This window comes from Charadrius vociferus, unplaced genomic scaffold, assembly GCF_000708025.1.
Source record: "Charadrius vociferus isolate BGI_N301 unplaced genomic scaffold, ASM70802v2 scaffold585, whole genome shotgun sequence".
Taxonomy (NCBI): domain Eukaryota; kingdom Metazoa; phylum Chordata; class Aves; order Charadriiformes; family Charadriidae; genus Charadrius; species Charadrius vociferus.
In genome coordinates, this window is record NW_009648642.1 from 12,232 (window position 1) to 30,358 (window position 18,127).

The window sequence follows — 18,127 nt, forward strand, 5'->3', positions numbered from 1 at the left end:
GAGGTGTTCAAGGCCAGGTTGGACGGGGCTTGGAGCAACCTGGGCTGGTGGGAGGTGTCCCTGCCCAGGGCAGGGGGTGGGATGGTCTTTAAGGTCCCTTCCAACCCAAACCATTCTATGATTGTACGGTCAAGAGCACACGAAGGGGCAGGAATAGGGCTGCCCCTCCAGCCCTCCCCTGCAATGGGGTGGGATGTGCCCCAGCACCCCCTTACCTGTGCCCAGCTGAGGTTCTTGTTGGTCAAGTGATAATGTACCATGCCCTGGTGCTCGTGTTTCAGGACACTGCCTGGGAGAGATGAGTAAGGAGAAGCTCTGAGTTAGGAAACTCCCTGAAGCTCCCAACCACCATCCTGCCCTCCCTCAGAGGACAACCACTCCAGCAGCTCACAGTACCTGGGAAAGTCTTCTCCACAAAGGCCTTGAAGGCCTGCAGCTCGCCCTCCTCCTCACTTCGCGTTTTGGCCAGCAAGGTGTAGCCGCTGCCGAATTTGCTTTTCAGGTGCTGGGGGCTGCCCAGGCATTTGAACTGCCCGTTCACCATGATGGCCAGCCGCGTGCACAGGGCCTCACACTCCTCCATGCTGCAGGACAGAAGAAGACTTGTTCAGCAGGGCAGGAGCACCAAGACAGAACAGCAGAAGCTTCTGGGAAGGGGCTATAGGTGGATTCCCTCCTCTCCAGGCTTTTGGAGGAGGACAAAGCCAGCCGCTGCTGGCTGCAGGCAGCGCCCACCCACCAGGCTCTGGAGGTGGGTCCCATCCCCTGGACCCCACCACCTTCTGGCCGCTCCCCAATATCTCATGCCAAGTCCTGCCCAGACAAGTGTCACCTGTGAGAGGTGAAGATGATGGATTTGCCACACTCCCGTGTCCGTGTCACTGCATCCCAGAGCAAACGCCGGGCCACAGGGTCCATGCCGGTGGAGGGTTCATCCAGGAAGATCACGGGGGGACCACCGATGAGGGCAATGCCAGCGCTCAGCTTCCGTTTGTTACCACCGCTGCAGAAAGAGATGGGAATGGGGATAGAGACCCGGTATGAGCACAGGGAGAGCCCCACAAGACGAGGGGCAGAGGGCACGGTGTGTCTCCACATCTCCTCTCACCTGTAGGTCCTCACGAGCTTGTCGGCGTGGGGCTCCAGGAGCAGCCCCCTCAGCATGTTCTCCACGCAGCTGCCGATGTAACGCTCGGGGATGCCCCGCAGCCGGGCATACATGCTCAGGGTCTCGCGCCCCGTCATGTGGTCCAGGAGGGCATCGAACTGCGGGCAGTAGCCGATCCGCTGCTGGACCTTGGAAGAGGAACCCGACAGGGATTAGCTCACAGACAGATCTCTGCAAGGAGGTGTCCAAGCCAGAAGATGCCTTGGAACCCATAGGGCTTTGCTGCACCTCTGCAAGGTGCTCAAAGCGATGGGGACTGAGCTGTAGCTCTGAAACGGCAGGTGACACCAGCAGGAAATTCCCCTGTCACTGGAGCAGCAGGTCTGGTGGGGAAGGACACACTGCGTGGCCTCACGTCGCGTTTCCCAAGCGGGTTCCTCATTGTGAGGGGCCATTTCAGGTGGCCCAGGCTCTCAGGAGAAGGAAAGCACTGGAGGCTCTGTACCTTCCCCATATCCTGGCCTCCTCTGGGGACAAGCGCCCAACAGAAGTCAGAGTCCCATGGAAGGAAGCAAGCAGGATCGTGATTTCAGGGCAGACCCTCCCCATGGTCTCCTTGCCTGATGTTGTCAGGGGTTGATAGTGGTAGAGGTACCCACAGCTTGAATTGAAAGCCTGACCCCTGCTCATCTCTTGCTTTTCCAAAGGGAGTGGGCAATTCCCAGCAAGAAGACCTCTAGCAGGGTCTGGAAAGGTTTGACCCACTTGTTTTAGAGACATTGTCATCCAATGAGGGTGTGTAGCGATAGGACGAGGGGGAGTGGATTCAAACTGGAAGAGGGGAGATTTAGATGAGATGTCAGGAAGAAATTTTTCCCTGTGCGGGTGGTGAGCCCCTGGGGCAGGTTGCCCCGAGAAGCTGTGGCTGCCCCATCCCTGGAGGTGTTCAAGGCCAGGTTGGACGGGGCTTGGAGCAACCTGAGCTGGTGGGAGGTTGTCCTGCCCAGGGCAGGGGGTGGGACTGGATGATCTTTAAGGTCCCTTCCAACCCAACCCATTCTGTGATTCTATGATTTTTCACACTTCTAACTGTGGCGCTAAGCCCTTTGATGAAGGGTTTGCCACCCTCGCAAGGTTTGGCTTCTATTTGTTTCATCTCTGTTGTCCCAGTGGAGAAGGCACTGCTTCCAGGTGACCAGATAATGGAGAGCTGGGCCAGACAAGGACGCAACGTCCCTGGGATATTACCTCCACCCCTGGCGACTGCAACTGCAACTCCTCCTCAGAGGCACTTGCAAGGTGGCCCACCCTAGGCAGATGCAGGACTGTTTGTAATGCCACCCTCTGCCCCTGCCGCCCTCAGTACCTTCTTGATGTTGGCCAGAATGCTGTGACCATCCACAAAGGCATCACCCGACGTGATACTTTCATCACCGGTCAGCATCTTGAAGGTGGTGGTTTTGCCCGCTCCGTTGAAGCCGAGAAGGCCAAAGCATTCCCCTCTGCTGACTGCCAGGGAGATTCTGTCCACCGCCAGCAGGGACTCCCGGCTGTCATAGACCTGGTGGAGACCAATGCACAAGCCATGCCAGTCATCACACATGCCACGTGCCCGAGGGCACATCAAGGCAAGCGGTGGCTTTACCAGCCCCATGGGGACCATAGCTCAGGTGGCAGCAGGATGTTAATTATCCACGCTCTCCTCACCTTGGTGAGCTCTTTGATGACCAGAGGGCTGCTGAGAGATGACAGCAGTTCTGGTGGTGACTCCAAAACCTTCTTCCTCTCATCTGCCACGTCCCGGTCCTCTGGCAGCACAGACACCCTGTTCAGCAGTGCCACCTAAACATGGGGGAGAAAAAACACTCTTGGCCACCTGGCTGCTGTGCAACAAATGGTTTCCTCCAGTGTCCCCCAACCTGGGCAGGATCTGTCCCTTCTATCAGCCACCTCTGTGGACGCCTCACTCCCTTTCCCAACCCATACACTCAACAGGATCTGCTCCTCCGAGCAACCTGCTCCAGGGATGCCCCCTGGGAAGATGATTTAGCTGAAGAGAGCCCGTCTCCAGCTCGCAGGGACTCCTGGGCTTGGTTTGGAGGGCACCTTACTTCTCTTTCCCACATGCTTCAGCTCACCCATTTCCGCCGCCTGCAGATGCCACAGACCAAAGTCCTCAGTCTCCAGAGAAGGTTCGTCTCAATGAGGAAAAGGAGGAAGAGGAAAGAGAAACCCTGGATGGTCAAGGAGGTCAGGTATCGTCCGATCCCAGGTGTCTCCCAGGAAAAGTAGTTCATCTGATAACTGATATCTGAGCAGAGATGGAACAAAATCAGACTTGGATCAATCCACACTCTGGAGAGGGGCAGCTAAGCTCCAGAGAAAGCTGCGAGCTCAAAGCTTTGCCAGGCTTATCTCCATCCCAGCCCCCACTGGGCTCTCTGCCCACAGCTCTTTCCAACACTCGTCTCCATCCCAGCCCACACTGGGCTCCCTGCCCACACCTCTATTCAACGCTTCCCACAAGAGGATTCAGGTCTGGAGGGGATCTGGCAGAAGATGCCCAGTGGAGGCACAGAGCGGAGATCAAGTTACTCTTGCCACCAGGATTTCTTTACTTGTCTATGAAACTCTCCCTACCCCACATTTGCCTCCAGATCATTAGTAAGGAAAAGATTCCTTAATTGGATCACCCATGAGTGTCAACCACTGCCCAGTTTTTGCTTTGAAACATCACCTGGATCTACTGCTCCAGGGTTAGAGGCACCACGATACTGCCCAGCTCCAGCACCCACCCCACAGAGACCCCCTCCAGTGTGGCTACAGTGGGATGGCCTGGACAGCCAGGTGAGGACCAACACAGAGACTCACTGAACGCCTTGCAGATGAAGATGGCTTCAACAGAGGAGGTACAAAACTGAATGAACTCATAGTTCTGGTAGAAGTCACTGATGCACTGGCCCAAGCAGTAATTGGGTAAGATGAGAAAGACTTTATCCAGGGTTTTGGAGAGGTCCACCAAGCCCAGCTCTAAAAGAGGAGCACAAGAGGATCAACAGATCGGAGTTAGCTGGTTTTAGAGAAAGACCCTGATACTTCCAAGTTCGGAAGGAAAACCAACAATTTTTGTCACGTTTAATGGGTGAGAATGGACTGTCATTGGTTTTTTTTCACTAGTGTGGGGACAGCCCTGGGGTGAAAAAGTCCCCCTGGGGGCTGGATCTTCTTGGTGACAGTAGTGCTGGGCAAGCACGGAGGGCAGCGACCCACCTGGAATGCTCATGATAGTGACCGCGAGGAAGGTGGCCGTGCCTGAGAGGATGTTGAAGATGGTGAGACGGGTGTAGGCCGTGGCCGCCACCGAGAAGAAGAAGCTGAGGAGGTACATGAGGGGAATGATGGCCCAGCCATAAAGGAGGAAGATCAGCATCACATCAACGAGGTGGCTGTCTTGGGTGAAGGCTTGCACATCGAAGGCTTGGAATATCACCTGGGGCACAGCAATGCGAGAAGAATGCACGTTTGTCTTGACCGCAAGAGATGCCACCTTGCCTCCATGGCCCACGCAGCGAGGTGACAGCAACAGCGCACGGACCAAGGTAACCTGTCACAGCTGGTTCCTACCAGCAGCCCATGCCTGTCCCCAAAGGAAGCCCTCTTTCTGCGGACTGGGATGCAGAAGGGCAGATCTGGGGAATTCCCCTCCATGCTCCCATGTATTTGGGTTTTTCTAGTGCCCACACTCAAGCGTTCAGGTGCCAGAGGCTGCAGCCAACTGACCCAGCTGGTTGGCCACGGCCCCGCTCCCAGCAGGACCACCAGACAGCTTTCTTGCTGGTCCTTTCTATTAACTGAGACAGTGCCAGAGCCGGGCGGTCTCACCCTTTTCCCTGCACCCACACACATCCCAGAGGAGCAGCACGCAAGGGCAGGACAGGAGGGTGTCAGGGGCGACTCACCAGCATCAGAGCACAAGGGATGAGGAAGTTGATGATGTCCCAGAGCAGGGCGGAAAGCCAGAAGTTGACCACGTAGACTCCACTGACGAACTGGACGTGCTTGGCTTTGATGGCCCGCTCGCTGACCAGCAGCAGAGCGAAGGTGCTGGCGAGCGAGGCCATGCCGTACAGCAAGTTGATGGCAATGGCGAACCCAGTCTGGCCTCTGTGGGGAGAGCAGTGGGCCAGGTTAGGACAGGGACAGCTCGACTGACCAACGCCGAGGCTCCGCGGGGACAGCATACCCACACCGTGCTTCTTGTGGAGGTTACACTCAGCCAGCAGGCAGGAGAAACACCGCACAATAAAAGCACGTCTCGGTAAGATGAGCATCTCCCACACACAGCCCTCCTAGCACACCCCAAAACTCCCTCCTGCCTTTGCGAGGTCCCACACGTGTCCCCTCTGGGACAGGTGAGGTCATACAGCCCTCTCTGCTTTTGGGCACCCAGGAAAAACCAACCCAAACCAGTATCTAGAGGGGAATACCCAACCACTGAGATATGTGCACCGGCCGGCGTGGCTCCAGGCTCAGGCAGGTAAGTCATCTACACAGCTTTGCTCTCCTGACCTCCTGAGTACAGTCACAGCTACGTGTGGGTCTGAGAAGCTCCAGCCTGGCTCCTCCACTGACACCAGTACAACCGAGCCAATCTGCACCCATGGAAGTCACAAGCCCTAGCAGGACAGCAGGCGCTGTGCCATCAGACGTACTCCATGAGCTGGTCTTTGGCCTTCTCGGTGATGTTGCGGGGCTGAGGGTAGTTGGTGACTGTGATGGAGGCGTTGGGGCCCGCCAGTACCCTGAAGACGGCGTTGTCGGCCAGCATGAGGGCTGTGGCCGGGGAGTGATACGCCTGGTTGTTGAAGAGCGCGGTGACCACCGTGCGGTTCCCGGCTGCTTCGAAGGAGGCAGCTGTGATGTAGTGCTCGTTGAAGGCTCCCCCTTCCTCGGAGGCTCTTGAGATGAGGTACTCCTCCAGGCCACCTGCCAAACATCACGGCTGTTACGAGCAGGCTCCATCACATGAGAGCTAACTGGGGCCAACTGGAAAACGCCCCCAGCAGCCCCACCCTAGCCCCGATGATGGCCACAAATGCAAAGTTACAGAGAACACAACTCTATTTGGGTGAGTCGGCGTCCTGCCAACTGTGGGACTCTGCCGTGCAGGACAGGACACAAGGGGACATCTCAGATATGCCGCAGCTGGGACCTGAGACACCCACACCAAGGGCCATGGCAGAAGAAAGTCGTGGCTCCCGAACACCCCGCTGCGCATCGCCTGCTCCGTGGGTGCTCCGCGAACCCTCACCCAGCACCTCCAGCGGTGACTGATGCTGGGCGTCCAGCAGCTCCACGTACTGCTCCGCCAACCTCTGCGACAGACCCGAGGTGGCCGAGATGGAGAAAGGCACGATGGTCTGGCCGTAGGGCTCCAGCGTCAGCCTCAGCAGAGAGGAGTCCCTGGGTCCCGGGAAGGTCTTGGCCACGATGAGGGCAAAGGCAGTGAAGATCAGAGGCACGAGGAACTGCGCTGCCACCATCTTCCAGTTGCGCCAGCTGTACATGGCTCTCTTCATGAACATGGCGTAGAACTGCTGGCAGCACAGGTAGAACTGGGAGGGGAGAAGTCAGGTCAGTGCCAGCTGCGGACAGCCCCCAAAACCACCTCCCCAACCTGCACGTAACCCACAAGCCCACAGCAGAACCTGCTCTCCAGCCAACCCTGTAAAGGCTGGACCCCAGCACAGCACGTCAGCCCATCAAACGCCACGGCTTCCCGACGGGACGCGGTCACTTTGGGATCTAAGGTGTTAAAAGCAGCTTCAGCCATGACCTTTACCTTCCTCCACCCCTCTCCACCTCACAAACAGGATCACTGCAACATGGCTGCCTGCCAAAATGACCGGGCTGAGACGCCTGGGAGCTCCCAGCCCGGCCCTCGTAAGCATCTTCTTTGCTTTTTAAAACCCATGAACATCTTTCTCCCCTTCTGCCTTTGAGACATGCCCTTGAGAAGCGCAGGGAAATTTATCACAGGCGCACAGGCAGCGGGTCACGAAGGGCTGCCAGGGATCTGAAACACAAGCCTGGCGAGGGAAGGAAGATGGTTTTTCTCATCTCCCTGCTGGAAATCCCAAGTGAGGTAGCAACGGCAGGTGAAAACCACTTTAGATCAACCGGGACAACTTCAAGAGCACCTCTGTAGGCCTCAAGATCAACATGAAGAGGATGGGAGCGACCAACCCCAACAACCCTAAAAATAATTTACCCTAAAGATGCTGATCTTCTTCCAAACCACATGCAATGAGACCAGCCGTGGGGGAGGCTCTACCTGGTAATGCTGCTCAAAAAAATCCCTTCATGTGCCCTCTCCCCGTTCCCGTTGCACTGACAGCTTCAGGACTCACCCCGGTGTTGAGCTTGATGCTGGAGCAGTCCTCCGTAATGAGCGCTCCACTGTCGTCTGTCATATCTGTCATGCCGCTCAAGCTGCTGGAGTCATCCATGGCCCAGTCGTTGGAGCGTCTCTCGTGCTGGTACTGGAGAGCAGGCAGCTGGATGGCCTGGATATCCATGCTGGAGTCCACCAGCTTCCCAACCCTGCGCCAGGAGGGAAAGCAGGTGATGAAACATGGACCCAGGCAGTATCAAGCTGTTCTGAGCTGGGGAAGCCAAACCCAAGAGACAAAACCCAACACGTGCCCTGGAAGGCTGTGTAGGACACCACCACCAACTGGTCATCACCAGATGACAGCCCATCGGGGCCAGCCTCCCTCCTGCCTACCTCAGGAAGACTTCCTCCATGGTGGTGACGGAGGCGCCATAGCTGGCGATGCCTAGCTCCTCCCGCTTCTGCTCCAGCTCCGTGAACAGGGCCTCGAACCTGAACGGAGAAGCGAGGCATTAGACGCTGCCGCTCGTGAGAGGTTAAAACCCTCTGGGCAGTGGTCCTGCAGTTGGTTGGAGTCCTGCAGCCAACTTCGGGGCTGCCCGCAGCACCCAGCGCCCCACTCTCCCCAAGTGAGCAGGTTTTGGGCTCCACTTTCTGCTCTTGCTCGCCACAGGCAACCTCAGCTACCCATATATTGGATTTCGGAGCCAAAACGACCTGCCTCGTTTGTGCCACCCCACACACCGCAGCCGTCACCAGCCATCAGCAACCAGTGCTGTCCCATGCAGTCGCCGCACACGCAGTGACACGGTGGGCACAGGGAGGACAGCGGTGAAAGGAGGAACCGAACCCGATTTTCCAAGACCAGCAACGCAGCCATGGGCTCGCGCCTCCTCCTGCACCTTCCCAGAAGATGCGGCGAGCAGCTTCAGCAAGCCCATGACAACGGTGTGTGCAGACGGGGGGACCCACCTGCGGAGGGAAAGCAGGGGATGATGGCGTTACCTGTGCGTGCTCTCCTTGGGCAGGATGAAGGACAGCTCTGCCCCGGCATTGCTCTCCATGGTGGCGTTGGGCACGTACTGACAGATGAGGCGGGAGATCTCCCCCAGGTTGCAGTAGGGCTCCTTCACCATCACCATGTGATATCCCGCCCCTGGGCAGAGCCGCAAGAGAAGGGAGAGGAGGGTAAATCGCAGCACAGCCTGGCCCCGGGGTGCCGGAGCAGAGAGGGACACTAAGGCACCGCAGAGCATTGACGGCTTTGCCTGGGCTACGGACACGACGCAGGAGCAAGTGTGGGGATGGGCCTCGGAAGCAGCAGAACAGCACCACAGAGAGCCAGCAGCCATCAGACAAGGAGCAGCGCTCCCTCCCTGCCCTATATCCCCCTCCCGCTCCTCCCTGGCGAGAAGACGACATCGAGCACAGCCTGCCTGCTCCTCCCTTACCATATTTACGCTTGAGGAAGAGCGAGGAGCCGCAGCACTGCAGCTCGCCCTTGGCCATGATAGCTATGCGGTCCCCCAGCAGGTCAGCCTCATCCATGAAGTGGGTGGTCAGCAGGATGGTGCGGTTGCTCCTCTGCTGCTGCAGGAGGTCCCACGTGGCCCTGCGAGAGGCTGGGTCCATCCCCGACGTCGGCTCATCCAGCATCACCACCTGCACACAGGAGATGGGTGCTGGTCAAAAAGGGGCTGGGAGAGGCACAGCAGCACAGGAGGGGGCAACCCCAGGGCCCAGAAGAAGCCTTGACCTCCCAAAACGCATGCAGTGATGTTGCTTGGGGGAGCAGCTAACGGGCAGCAGAGCTGCACTGCAGCCTCAGGTTGTTGTCCTCAAGAGTTGTCCCGCTTTGTGGAGGTGCTACTGCCCCCTCCTCGCTGTCTCTGCATCTGTCACTGGCTCACCACGGGTGAGGGACAGCCTCAGAGCCACCAGAAGGGCCTACGTTGGCCTCAAGGAGAAAGGTTCGAGGTGAGCCCCGCTGCAGATGCTTGCCTTGGAGTCCCCAATGAGGGCGATGCCAATGGAGAGCTTGCGCTTCATGCCACCAGAGAGCGCCTTGGTCAGAGAGTGGCGCTTGTCCTCCAGGTTGAGGATCCTCAGGATGTGGTTGATCTCCTCGGGGCACTTGGAGGGTGGGTACCCCTTCAGCTGCCAGAGAGGGGGAAGGGAGGGTTGAGCCTGCCTGCAGGGCTACATGTCTCTGGCAAAGACCCTTCCCACCACATCAGCCACCAGCCATTAAACCCCATCACGCTCCCTCCTCCACACCCAGCAAGAAAGCGGGGAAGCACAGAGATGGACTCCTGCCCGATCCCAAAGGAGGTGGCACAGCCAGCGTGTGGGTCTCCACAGAGCCACGTTGCCTCTGACACTCCACTCCTCCAAGCAGGGAGCTCCTGCCTGTGGATGAGGGGGAAAGAGGCTTATCATAGAATGGTTTGGGTTGAAGGGACCTTTAAAAGCTATCTAGCCCAACCCCCTGCCGTGGGCAGGGACATTTTCAACTAGATCAGCTTGCCCAGAGCTCCATCCAACCTGACCTGGAATGTTTCCAGGGATGGGGCATCTGCCACCTCTCTGGGCAACCTGGGCCAGTGTCTCACCACCCTCAGCGTAAAAACCTCCTTCCTTATATCTAGTCTGACTCTTCCCTCTTTTATTTTAAAGCCATTACCCCTTGTCCTGTTGCAACAGACCCTGCTGAAAAGTCTGTCCCCACCTTTCTTATAAGCCCCCTTGAAGAACTGAAAGGCCACAGTCTCCCTGGAGTCTTCTCTTCTCCAGACTGAACAACCCCAACTCTCCAGCCTGTCCTCATAGAAGAGGACACCCTCTGATCATTTTTGTGGCCCTCCTCTGGACCTGCTTGATGGATCTCACCAGGCTTTCCCAGCCTCAGAAAGCCACAGGGTGGCTTCAGGGTGCTTCCCCCAGGGCTGGCTCCCGGGGGCCCAGCAGCGCTCCCCCTGAAGCTCCGTGCTCACCCCTGCGTAGAAGTGGAGGTGCTCTTCCACCGTCATGTTGTCAAAGAGGACATCGTGCTGGGGACACAGGCCCAGGCTGCGGCGGATCAGGACCATGTCCTGGGAGATCTCGTAGCCGTTGATGTAGGCCTGTCCGCCCGTCGGAGAGTGCAGGCCTGGGAGGAGCAAGACACAGCGACCTCGACTCAGAGGTGAGGACAACCCCGGGTGGCAAAAAGCCAGCGGAAAGGTGGGGGTCCTGCCCAGCATCCCCCTACTCCAGCTTTCTGCCAAAAGTCAGAGCAAGCTGGTCTCTTGCTCAAGCTGGGACATGGTTTGCTTTCTCCTCCCGCCCGCAGGGTGGGCTGCACGGCATCCATGGGTGGGAGGTGGAGCTGGCAGTGCCGCCAGAGCGGGCAGGCAAGGAGGGAAATGGGCAGGCAAGCCTGGCAGAGGTCCAGGCGAGGCCAGGGCAGATCTCCAGGGAAGGTCCTGAGCGCCCTGGGCTGGCAGCAGCAGCGCAAAGTGGCAGGGAACAGGGAGGAAAGGACCATCGAAGGTCACCATGTCCACCATGCCAAAATAGGCTGCCCAGAGCTCAGCAGCTCAGGAATGATGAAGTCAGTTCTTGGCCTGTGCCCTCTCTGCCTTATTGTTGCAAAGCCTGCAGAGACCCATCCTACAGCGGGTCCTTTCTCTTCTCAGGACTCTCCAACACTAAGACCTGCTGTCATTTTCCCCACCGGCTGATCCTACTCTCGTGGAGGGCTGAGCAAGGACCCCCACCATCCCTCCACCTCCCCAGGCAGCGACGTGCCTCTCAACACCCCGGCATCCCTGGCCAACAGCTCAGTGAACCGAAGGGGCTCTGGGGAAGAGCAAAAACCCCTCCCCAACCTCAGAGATGGGGTTCAGCTCCCCTCTGCAAGTCAAACCATCAGCCCTTCCCTGCCCCGTGCCAGCCCCACAGCAGGACGCGGTTCCTACCTGTGAGGATGGACAGAGTGGTGGTCTTTCCAGCACCGTTGTGTCCCAACAGGACGGTGATCTGCCCTTCGTACATGTTCACCGTTAGGTCCTTGACTGCCTCTTTCATCTTGTTTCCCACTTTGAAGACCTGCGGAGATCACGTTAACAAGTCAATGTTGCACTCGAAGCAAGTGCTCTCAGATCTGCTCTCTCCGTTCAAAGCCCACGATGCTCACGTGGTGTCGGCATTAGACAACAGGTCTAATTCGGGTTAAATATAGATGTCACTGCACCTGCAAGTACCTAACGCTTCAACCCACAAGAAAACGCAGCCAGCTCTGGGGAAGAGCTTCACCTGCCTCACAGCAGCCAAGCAACACAGCCCCGGGCGAGGAGGGCAGCGAAATGATATGGAAGCTGCCGGCAGGCAGCAGTTTTTACAAAAAACAACATTATGATGCGTTTGCACTGTGCTGTGCAGTGGGTACCTTGGAAAGGTGCTTTATTTTGATTCCTGACACAAGGTCGGCAGGTTCCTCCTCAATGTACTGGCTCTTCAGTGCTTTCTCAGGGTCCTCCTCCTCCTCCTTCTCTTTCCCCACGACAGTCCTGGGGCGCCCACACCAGTACGAGGGCTGATGGAAGGAGGCAGAGACAGAAACTCAGGCACGATACGGACCATCCCTTCTCCCCAGCCTCGTCCACCCTCTTCCCAGTGCAGATGCCTCCCAGGGATCCCCAAGACCACTCTCCTCGGCCTGGGAATTGCCAACCAGCGCATCTTCAGCAGGCAGGTCAGAGAACAGAACCGCTCCTCCTGCCCTGCTGCCTTCCCCTGCTTCTCCCTTACAGCAGGATTGCCCCTGATTATACGGGTGGCTTTTCCCCATCTTTGTTCCCATGGAAAAGGTCAGTACTTCAACGACAAGCAAAACTGCTCAGGCAGAAGCACCCTGCTCAGAAGAGCCCACACAATGGATCATCACCCCCTCTAGAATCCTTGACATACACTAAATACAATGAGCCTGGGGTCCCGCTGCTGCAATTACAGCCTCTTTTTTTTTTTTTTTACTTGGCTCTCTAGGAATGACAATAAGTGTTTGGGATCTTAAATCCCTGTGGAAATAGCAATTCAACAACTCCCGGACCCAAACTTAGCATCCCACTGTGACTTTTGGCAGACAGGTCTCTGCTACCCCGGTCTAGCTGCAAGAGGGAGCGGGATGCTGGGGCAAAACTGCTGGGATAAGGAATTTAGAGGGGAGGAGGAAAAACCTCCTGATCAAATAACAAGGGGCACAAAGGACCAAAACCGATTGTGTCGCTGTGGCTTGAAGAGCTCTCCGCAGCCAGTTGAGCTGCAGGAACGGCCGCAGCGACAGCCGCAGGAGATGACGCCGAGCGTTTGACTGGGCAGAGCGAGGGCAGCTCAGCTGTCGGGGTGACAGCCGTCACCCATCCCCTGGCACCAGCAGGGGGGAGCTGGCAGCAGGACACACACCGCCCCGGATCACGCCGCTCGGGGAGTTTCAAATGACTGGATCCGGTCGCTCACACCCCGGGCGTCTCTCCAACGCCTTCGCTTGGGCACGGAGACACTTAACAACACCCTGCGTGCCAAGAAGTGTCGGGACAACGCCTTAAAGCCAAGACAACCTTCATATTCAGTAAAAAAACCACAGCTGCTTCAGCCTTTACTGAGGACGTGCTGCAGACCCCTTGATTTTGGAGGCCAGATGGTGCCACCCTTGTGTTAGTGTGGCCCACCGCCTAGCACAGAAGCAGGGACCACCCCCGAGCGAAGCCCCCCTGGAAGGGGTGTGTAAGCAGTGCTCACCGTCAAGAAGAAGTACCACGGCTGAGGCACGCCGTACTCCCCTGGAAAGACGGCCTCCACGTACCAGGCCACCACGCCGTAGAGCGCCGAGTCCAGGAGCAGCATCCCCAGCACTTGGGCTACGGTAAAGTTGTCGTCCACGCTGACGGGCTTCATGAGGTCCCTCCACTGAATGCCGGTTCCTGCAATGCAGAAGGGACACTGCCTACCTCCACATGCCCAGAAGGACAAAGTGCTCTCCAAGACTGGCAGATAGCATCCCCTGTCCTAATTCGCTGCTCGGTAACGAGCAGCACGTGCTCTACGATCCCTTCTAAAGACGGAGGGAGAAGATGCAGCAGAAAGCACGCTGCCATCTCGAGGGTCCCCACCCCATCACGCTTCTTCCATCACATTCTCTACAACCGCCTGGGGAAGAAGCAATCTCTTCTCCAGCTATTGCCCTCCCGTCACCGCAACCGCTTTCTTAGTGCCATCACTTTGCAAAAGCGTGGCCTCTGCTGGAACCAACAGCAATTTCTTATTAACATAGAAATTAAAGATGTATATATATTGGGAAGGAGGAAACACAATGGATTCCCATTCCTTAGAACAGAATCTGCTTTGTAATTAAAGCGATGATGGCATTTTGCACAGCCCAGACTGCCAGGGGCACAGGTTCGGAGGGGCAAAGCTGATAAGACCTGTAGGAGCAATCAGCAATTAGCCCTCCTGCTCTTGTTAGGAGCAGGAAAGTGCTTCTCCCCTCACTTCTTTCCACCCTTCACCCCGCACCACAAGCCAGTCCCAACCCACCACTAAAAATGGAGAGACTCACTCACCTTTTCCTTCGAACATGCCTATAAGCTGTGCCCCCATGGCCATGGCCACGTTGGAGATGAGGCAGGAGGCCAGCTTCTGGCTGTGGGACATCAGGTCGTAGCGGGGCGAGATGAAGAAGTAAGGGATGTAGGAGAAGAAGTAGAGGAAGCCGCCAGCGGCAGCCGCGACGTTTGCTGCCAGCACAGAGAAAAGCAGGAAGGAAAATGTCAATATGGTGATGCCACCAAATATTTCTCACCAGCTTTCCATCCAGGGAAGATTCAAGCCTTTTGCAACCAAGAGTGGGTACGGCGGGGCAGGACGAGGATGTCTCCACAGCCCATAGCAAGGCAGGAGCAGCGTCAGACACTGACCCAGTGGTGGGCAGCTGCAGAAGCACCCTGCCCGTCCCAAACCAGAGCACCCTGGGGCCAAGACAACCAGACAACATTCTAGCACATGAGCTTGTCTGGTTTGGAAAGTGACAGTACACACATCCCTTCTCACACAGCGCGGGGAAGATCCAGCCAAAAAAGAGAAGAAAGCCCCCCCCCCCGGCTCCACATATGGAAGCAAGTTATCCAACACGGGGTCCTGTACAACCTCACGTAACTCTGGGCCTGGCCCTGCTTTGAGCAGAATGGACCGATGTCCTCCAGAGCTGCCTCCCAACTAAAATTAACCAAAGATTTCAGAGATTTCCCCCCGCCAGCCCCGCGGGTCAGCAATGCAAGGAGCCAGCCAGGGAGGGAGGGACTCACCTCGCGAGAAGAAGGTGCTCACCATGAAGTTGAAGGAGATAGAGGAGATGGAGAAGATGGCGAGGAAGGTGAACACCAGTGTGGGGTCGCTGTTGGTGAGCACCGCTCCCTGCTCGCTCACCTACCGAGAAAATCTGGTTATGCCCAGGGCTGCCAAAGCCGGCCATGGCTTCAGGCACGTGGGGGCAGCCGAGACCTGATGTTCTCCATGGGTTAAAGGCAAACTGAGAGACGGGTGAGAACATCCATGCCCTCCTAGACCACTCCAGAGGGAGGAAACACAGGTTGTCCTTGTGCCACGTGGGGTCTAAGAGGCAGGGGACACCTTGCTTAGCACCCAGGCAGCCACCTTCTGCTTCTTGTGGTGTGGGTACAAGCAGAGAGGAGAGCTCAAGTCCCTCCAAGGGGGTGCAGGGCTGTGTGGGTGCAGGGTGGTCCTGCTCTGCATGGGACTCTCTGGGCCTCCCCAGTGCCCGTGGGGCTCCCAACCCCCAGACCACCTCCTGGGGAGGTCAACCCTATCGTGAAAAGCAGCTGTGGGGGCCAGCGCTGCCCACCCAGCTCTGGGAAAGGCCAAATCCAGCCTCCATTACGCAGGTGGAGGAGTCCTGAGACACCAGGACAGCCCAGCCCACGGCAGAGGAGCCTTGTCATCCCTGTGACCTGCCAGCACAGAGAGCTTCTGGCCTGCAGAACAGTGGCCTGGGGAAAGACGCTCACCTGGACGCAGAAGAGCACGGTGACGAAAAACACGGACACCAGGAGGAAGAGGAAGAACATGAGGAACCAGGCGCTCCAGTGCAACCAGTTGCTGAGGCCCATCATGTGCATGTACTCCTGCGGGGAGGTCACGCCGTCACCCAGGGCTGCACCCACACTTCCCAGGCATGGCCAGGGCGAGGTGGAGGCCCTGCTCGAGGGGGGTGGTGGTGGCTTTGCCCTGCAGCACTAGCGAGGGAGGCGGCAGCTCCAGGTGCCACCAAAGTGGTCCTGCGCAGCCTTCAGCATTGCACGGTGTCCCCCCGCCCCTCCCTGGACAGGGGCTGCCACCGCTGCAGGAGAACATCTCCCCCAAGAGCTGAGTTGAACCCAAAACCCCAGCAGCTGAGGCCAGCAGGGCCACCGTGGTCATCCGGCAGCGGGGCAGAGGGTAGGACAACCCAAGGCCCAGGGGAAGCCAAGCCCTGCACACTCAGCCCTGCTGTCGCAACCACCACATCAGCTGAGCTCCAACCGCCCCCACAACGCGACTCAGACGCACGGGTTTCTGCACTCAAAAGACAAAAGATCTTGCTTGCTGAACTCCCAAATCTGCAAAACTCTGGAATCCACAAGTGTTGCCCTCTCTCCGAGCCACCTTCCAGTCCATGAGAAACACCAGCCCTTCGGTCCAGCCGCCTTGGCCGCACGGCAAGGAGAGCCGCGCTGCATCCCGGCCGCAGGATTAGCGACATTCCTCCCTGGGGTTTGCTAATCCACTGCCATCCCCACCTCCTGCTCGCTGGCTCCAAACCCGAGGGGAGGATTTTGTTCCGAATTTAGAGGCAGCGTCGATTGGGAAACGCCGCAAAGGGAGGGGAGCACCCAGATGTCCCACCGCTCACATTACCTTCAGCTTCTTCTCCTTCTCATGGACGACAGCACGGACGATGTTGAGCGACGTGTAGGTGAAGCTGAGCATGAGCAGCAGGGGCAGCTGGTTCTGGATGGCGAGGAGGAAGAGGTCGTTGACGTACGCCGGGTAGGGGAAGCGCTGCACCACCACCGTGATGTTCTCCAACAGGCTGGTGGAGCTGGCGTTGGCGTGGTACTGCATGATGGCTCTGTCCACCGCGTGCTGCACCGCCAGGAAACCTTCTCGGATGTAGCCTGCACGGCAAAAATGATACGGGGGAATAGAGGTGGGTCCGGGTTTTGGAGGGAGATGTTGGCAGAAGGAGAGAAACCACTTGGGAAGAACAACATAGAAGAAAAACAAAGACCTTGTAGGAAAAGCAAAATAAGCATCGCTAAATAGACATGCTCCTGCAGGCGCAGAGGGGCTCGGGAAGGATTTCTATCCCAGCCATTCCAGTCTCTCATAATCATCATTCAAAAGCAGCTGGCAGGAAAACCCAATTTAAACTGCCATCGCCATTCTGCAGGCTCGGCTGTGTTTTTGAGAGGGGGGCGATTCTCCATCATCATTAACCACCACCACTGTCACTGAGCTTGTATTTCGTCCCTTTTTTTTTGTAACCCAAGAGAATATGGGATACTACACAGGTTTTGGTGATGATGAATATATCCCGTTACTTGAAATTTTTGTGTGTTAGAAAACAGTAAGATTTTTAACTTTCAACTAGTTTATTTTTTACATGGGATTTTTGCCACGTGTTACTTGAACGGAAACTCAAATTCTGCTCACAAAGCCCCAAATGAGCATTTGGAAAGTCAGTTGTTTAAAGTGACCGAGACAGAGGAGGAAAAAAGTATGAATATGAGATCAAGAACAATGTTTCACATTAACTAATCGACTAAGCAAACACTGGGGCGAGGGAATGGATGTGGGCTGCCGGTCACCCCGTCCCGTGGGACATTTCACCCAGGAGATACCGTCCTCTGGGGCTCAGGTTTATTTACACTGCATGAGCAAAACCTGTTCGCCCGCTTTCTCGGCCTCAACCTTTTCCTTGGCAGCGCCATCGAACGACGACGACGGAAGGAGAAAGCCAGCGCAGGGAAATATCCCTTCTGCAGCCGCAGGGGAAGCTCCCAAAAAACCAAGTCCCAAAGCAGCGCCAGCTCCGGCAACGTCCCCGCTCCCGCTCGGTCAGCGGTTTGGCTTGCTCTGCTTGAAAAACCTACGCTCAAACCACAGAATTGCTCTATTTAAAGTATTTAAGCAGCACGAGCAACACTGAGCAGTTTGGACCCTGAAATAAATTTTCCATTAAAAATATAAAAAGGGGGTGGGGGGAGGGGGAAATTAAGTTTAAATAAAATTCACTTAAGAAAAATTTATGCTTATCCAACCCTGCCCAGCAGAGGTACCCAAGGCCAGCAGTGCCCAGGAAGTCACGGGATAATATTTGAATAAATATTATAGATAATAAATATTTCAAGTACTTACATAAAATTAATTAATTTTAAAAACTGATTTAATTTTTTTAAAAAAAACTAAACTACTTATTTAAAAGCTCAGAGCCTCGGTGAATCTCTGTAACGAGCCGAGCTGCTGTATGGAAAATCCCCCCCGTCTCTTTGGCCGCGCAATAGCCTGCGGCGGAGGAGAGGTGGCCCTCA

The 18,127-nt window shown here is 56.6% G+C and overlaps 1 protein-coding gene across 1 annotated transcript in view; it reads right to left on the reverse strand.

Annotated features, from left to right (window-relative positions):
* The window catches only part of ABCA3 (ATP-binding cassette, sub-family A (ABC1), member 3), a 25,114-nt gene that overhangs the window by 2,212 nt on the left and 4,775 nt on the right, over positions 1-18,127 (reverse strand). The window contains exons 5-29 of the mRNA XM_009886362.1: positions 16,452-16,824; positions 15,563-15,679; positions 14,843-14,963; positions 14,102-14,275; positions 13,281-13,462; positions 11,932-12,078; positions 11,462-11,591; positions 10,496-10,650; positions 9,504-9,659; positions 8,954-9,164; positions 8,508-8,658; positions 7,896-7,994; positions 7,519-7,711; positions 6,420-6,723; positions 5,821-6,094; positions 5,068-5,272; positions 4,379-4,598; positions 3,980-4,138; positions 3,247-3,419; positions 2,816-2,950; positions 2,475-2,669; positions 1,109-1,296; positions 833-1,003; positions 397-584; positions 216-289 (exon numbers count right to left, since the gene is read on the reverse strand). Of these exons, the coding sequence (XP_009884664.1) occupies positions 216-289; positions 397-584; positions 833-1,003; positions 1,109-1,296; positions 2,475-2,669; positions 2,816-2,950; positions 3,247-3,419; positions 3,980-4,138; positions 4,379-4,598; positions 5,068-5,272; positions 5,821-6,094; positions 6,420-6,723; positions 7,519-7,711; positions 7,896-7,994; positions 8,508-8,658; positions 8,954-9,164; positions 9,504-9,659; positions 10,496-10,650; positions 11,462-11,591; positions 11,932-12,078; positions 13,281-13,462; positions 14,102-14,275; positions 14,843-14,963; positions 15,563-15,679; positions 16,452-16,824 (4,495 nt within the window). The remainder of the gene's footprint in view (positions 1-215; positions 290-396; positions 585-832; positions 1,004-1,108; positions 1,297-2,474; positions 2,670-2,815; positions 2,951-3,246; positions 3,420-3,979; positions 4,139-4,378; positions 4,599-5,067; positions 5,273-5,820; positions 6,095-6,419; positions 6,724-7,518; positions 7,712-7,895; positions 7,995-8,507; positions 8,659-8,953; positions 9,165-9,503; positions 9,660-10,495; positions 10,651-11,461; positions 11,592-11,931; positions 12,079-13,280; positions 13,463-14,101; positions 14,276-14,842; positions 14,964-15,562; positions 15,680-16,451; positions 16,825-18,127) is intronic.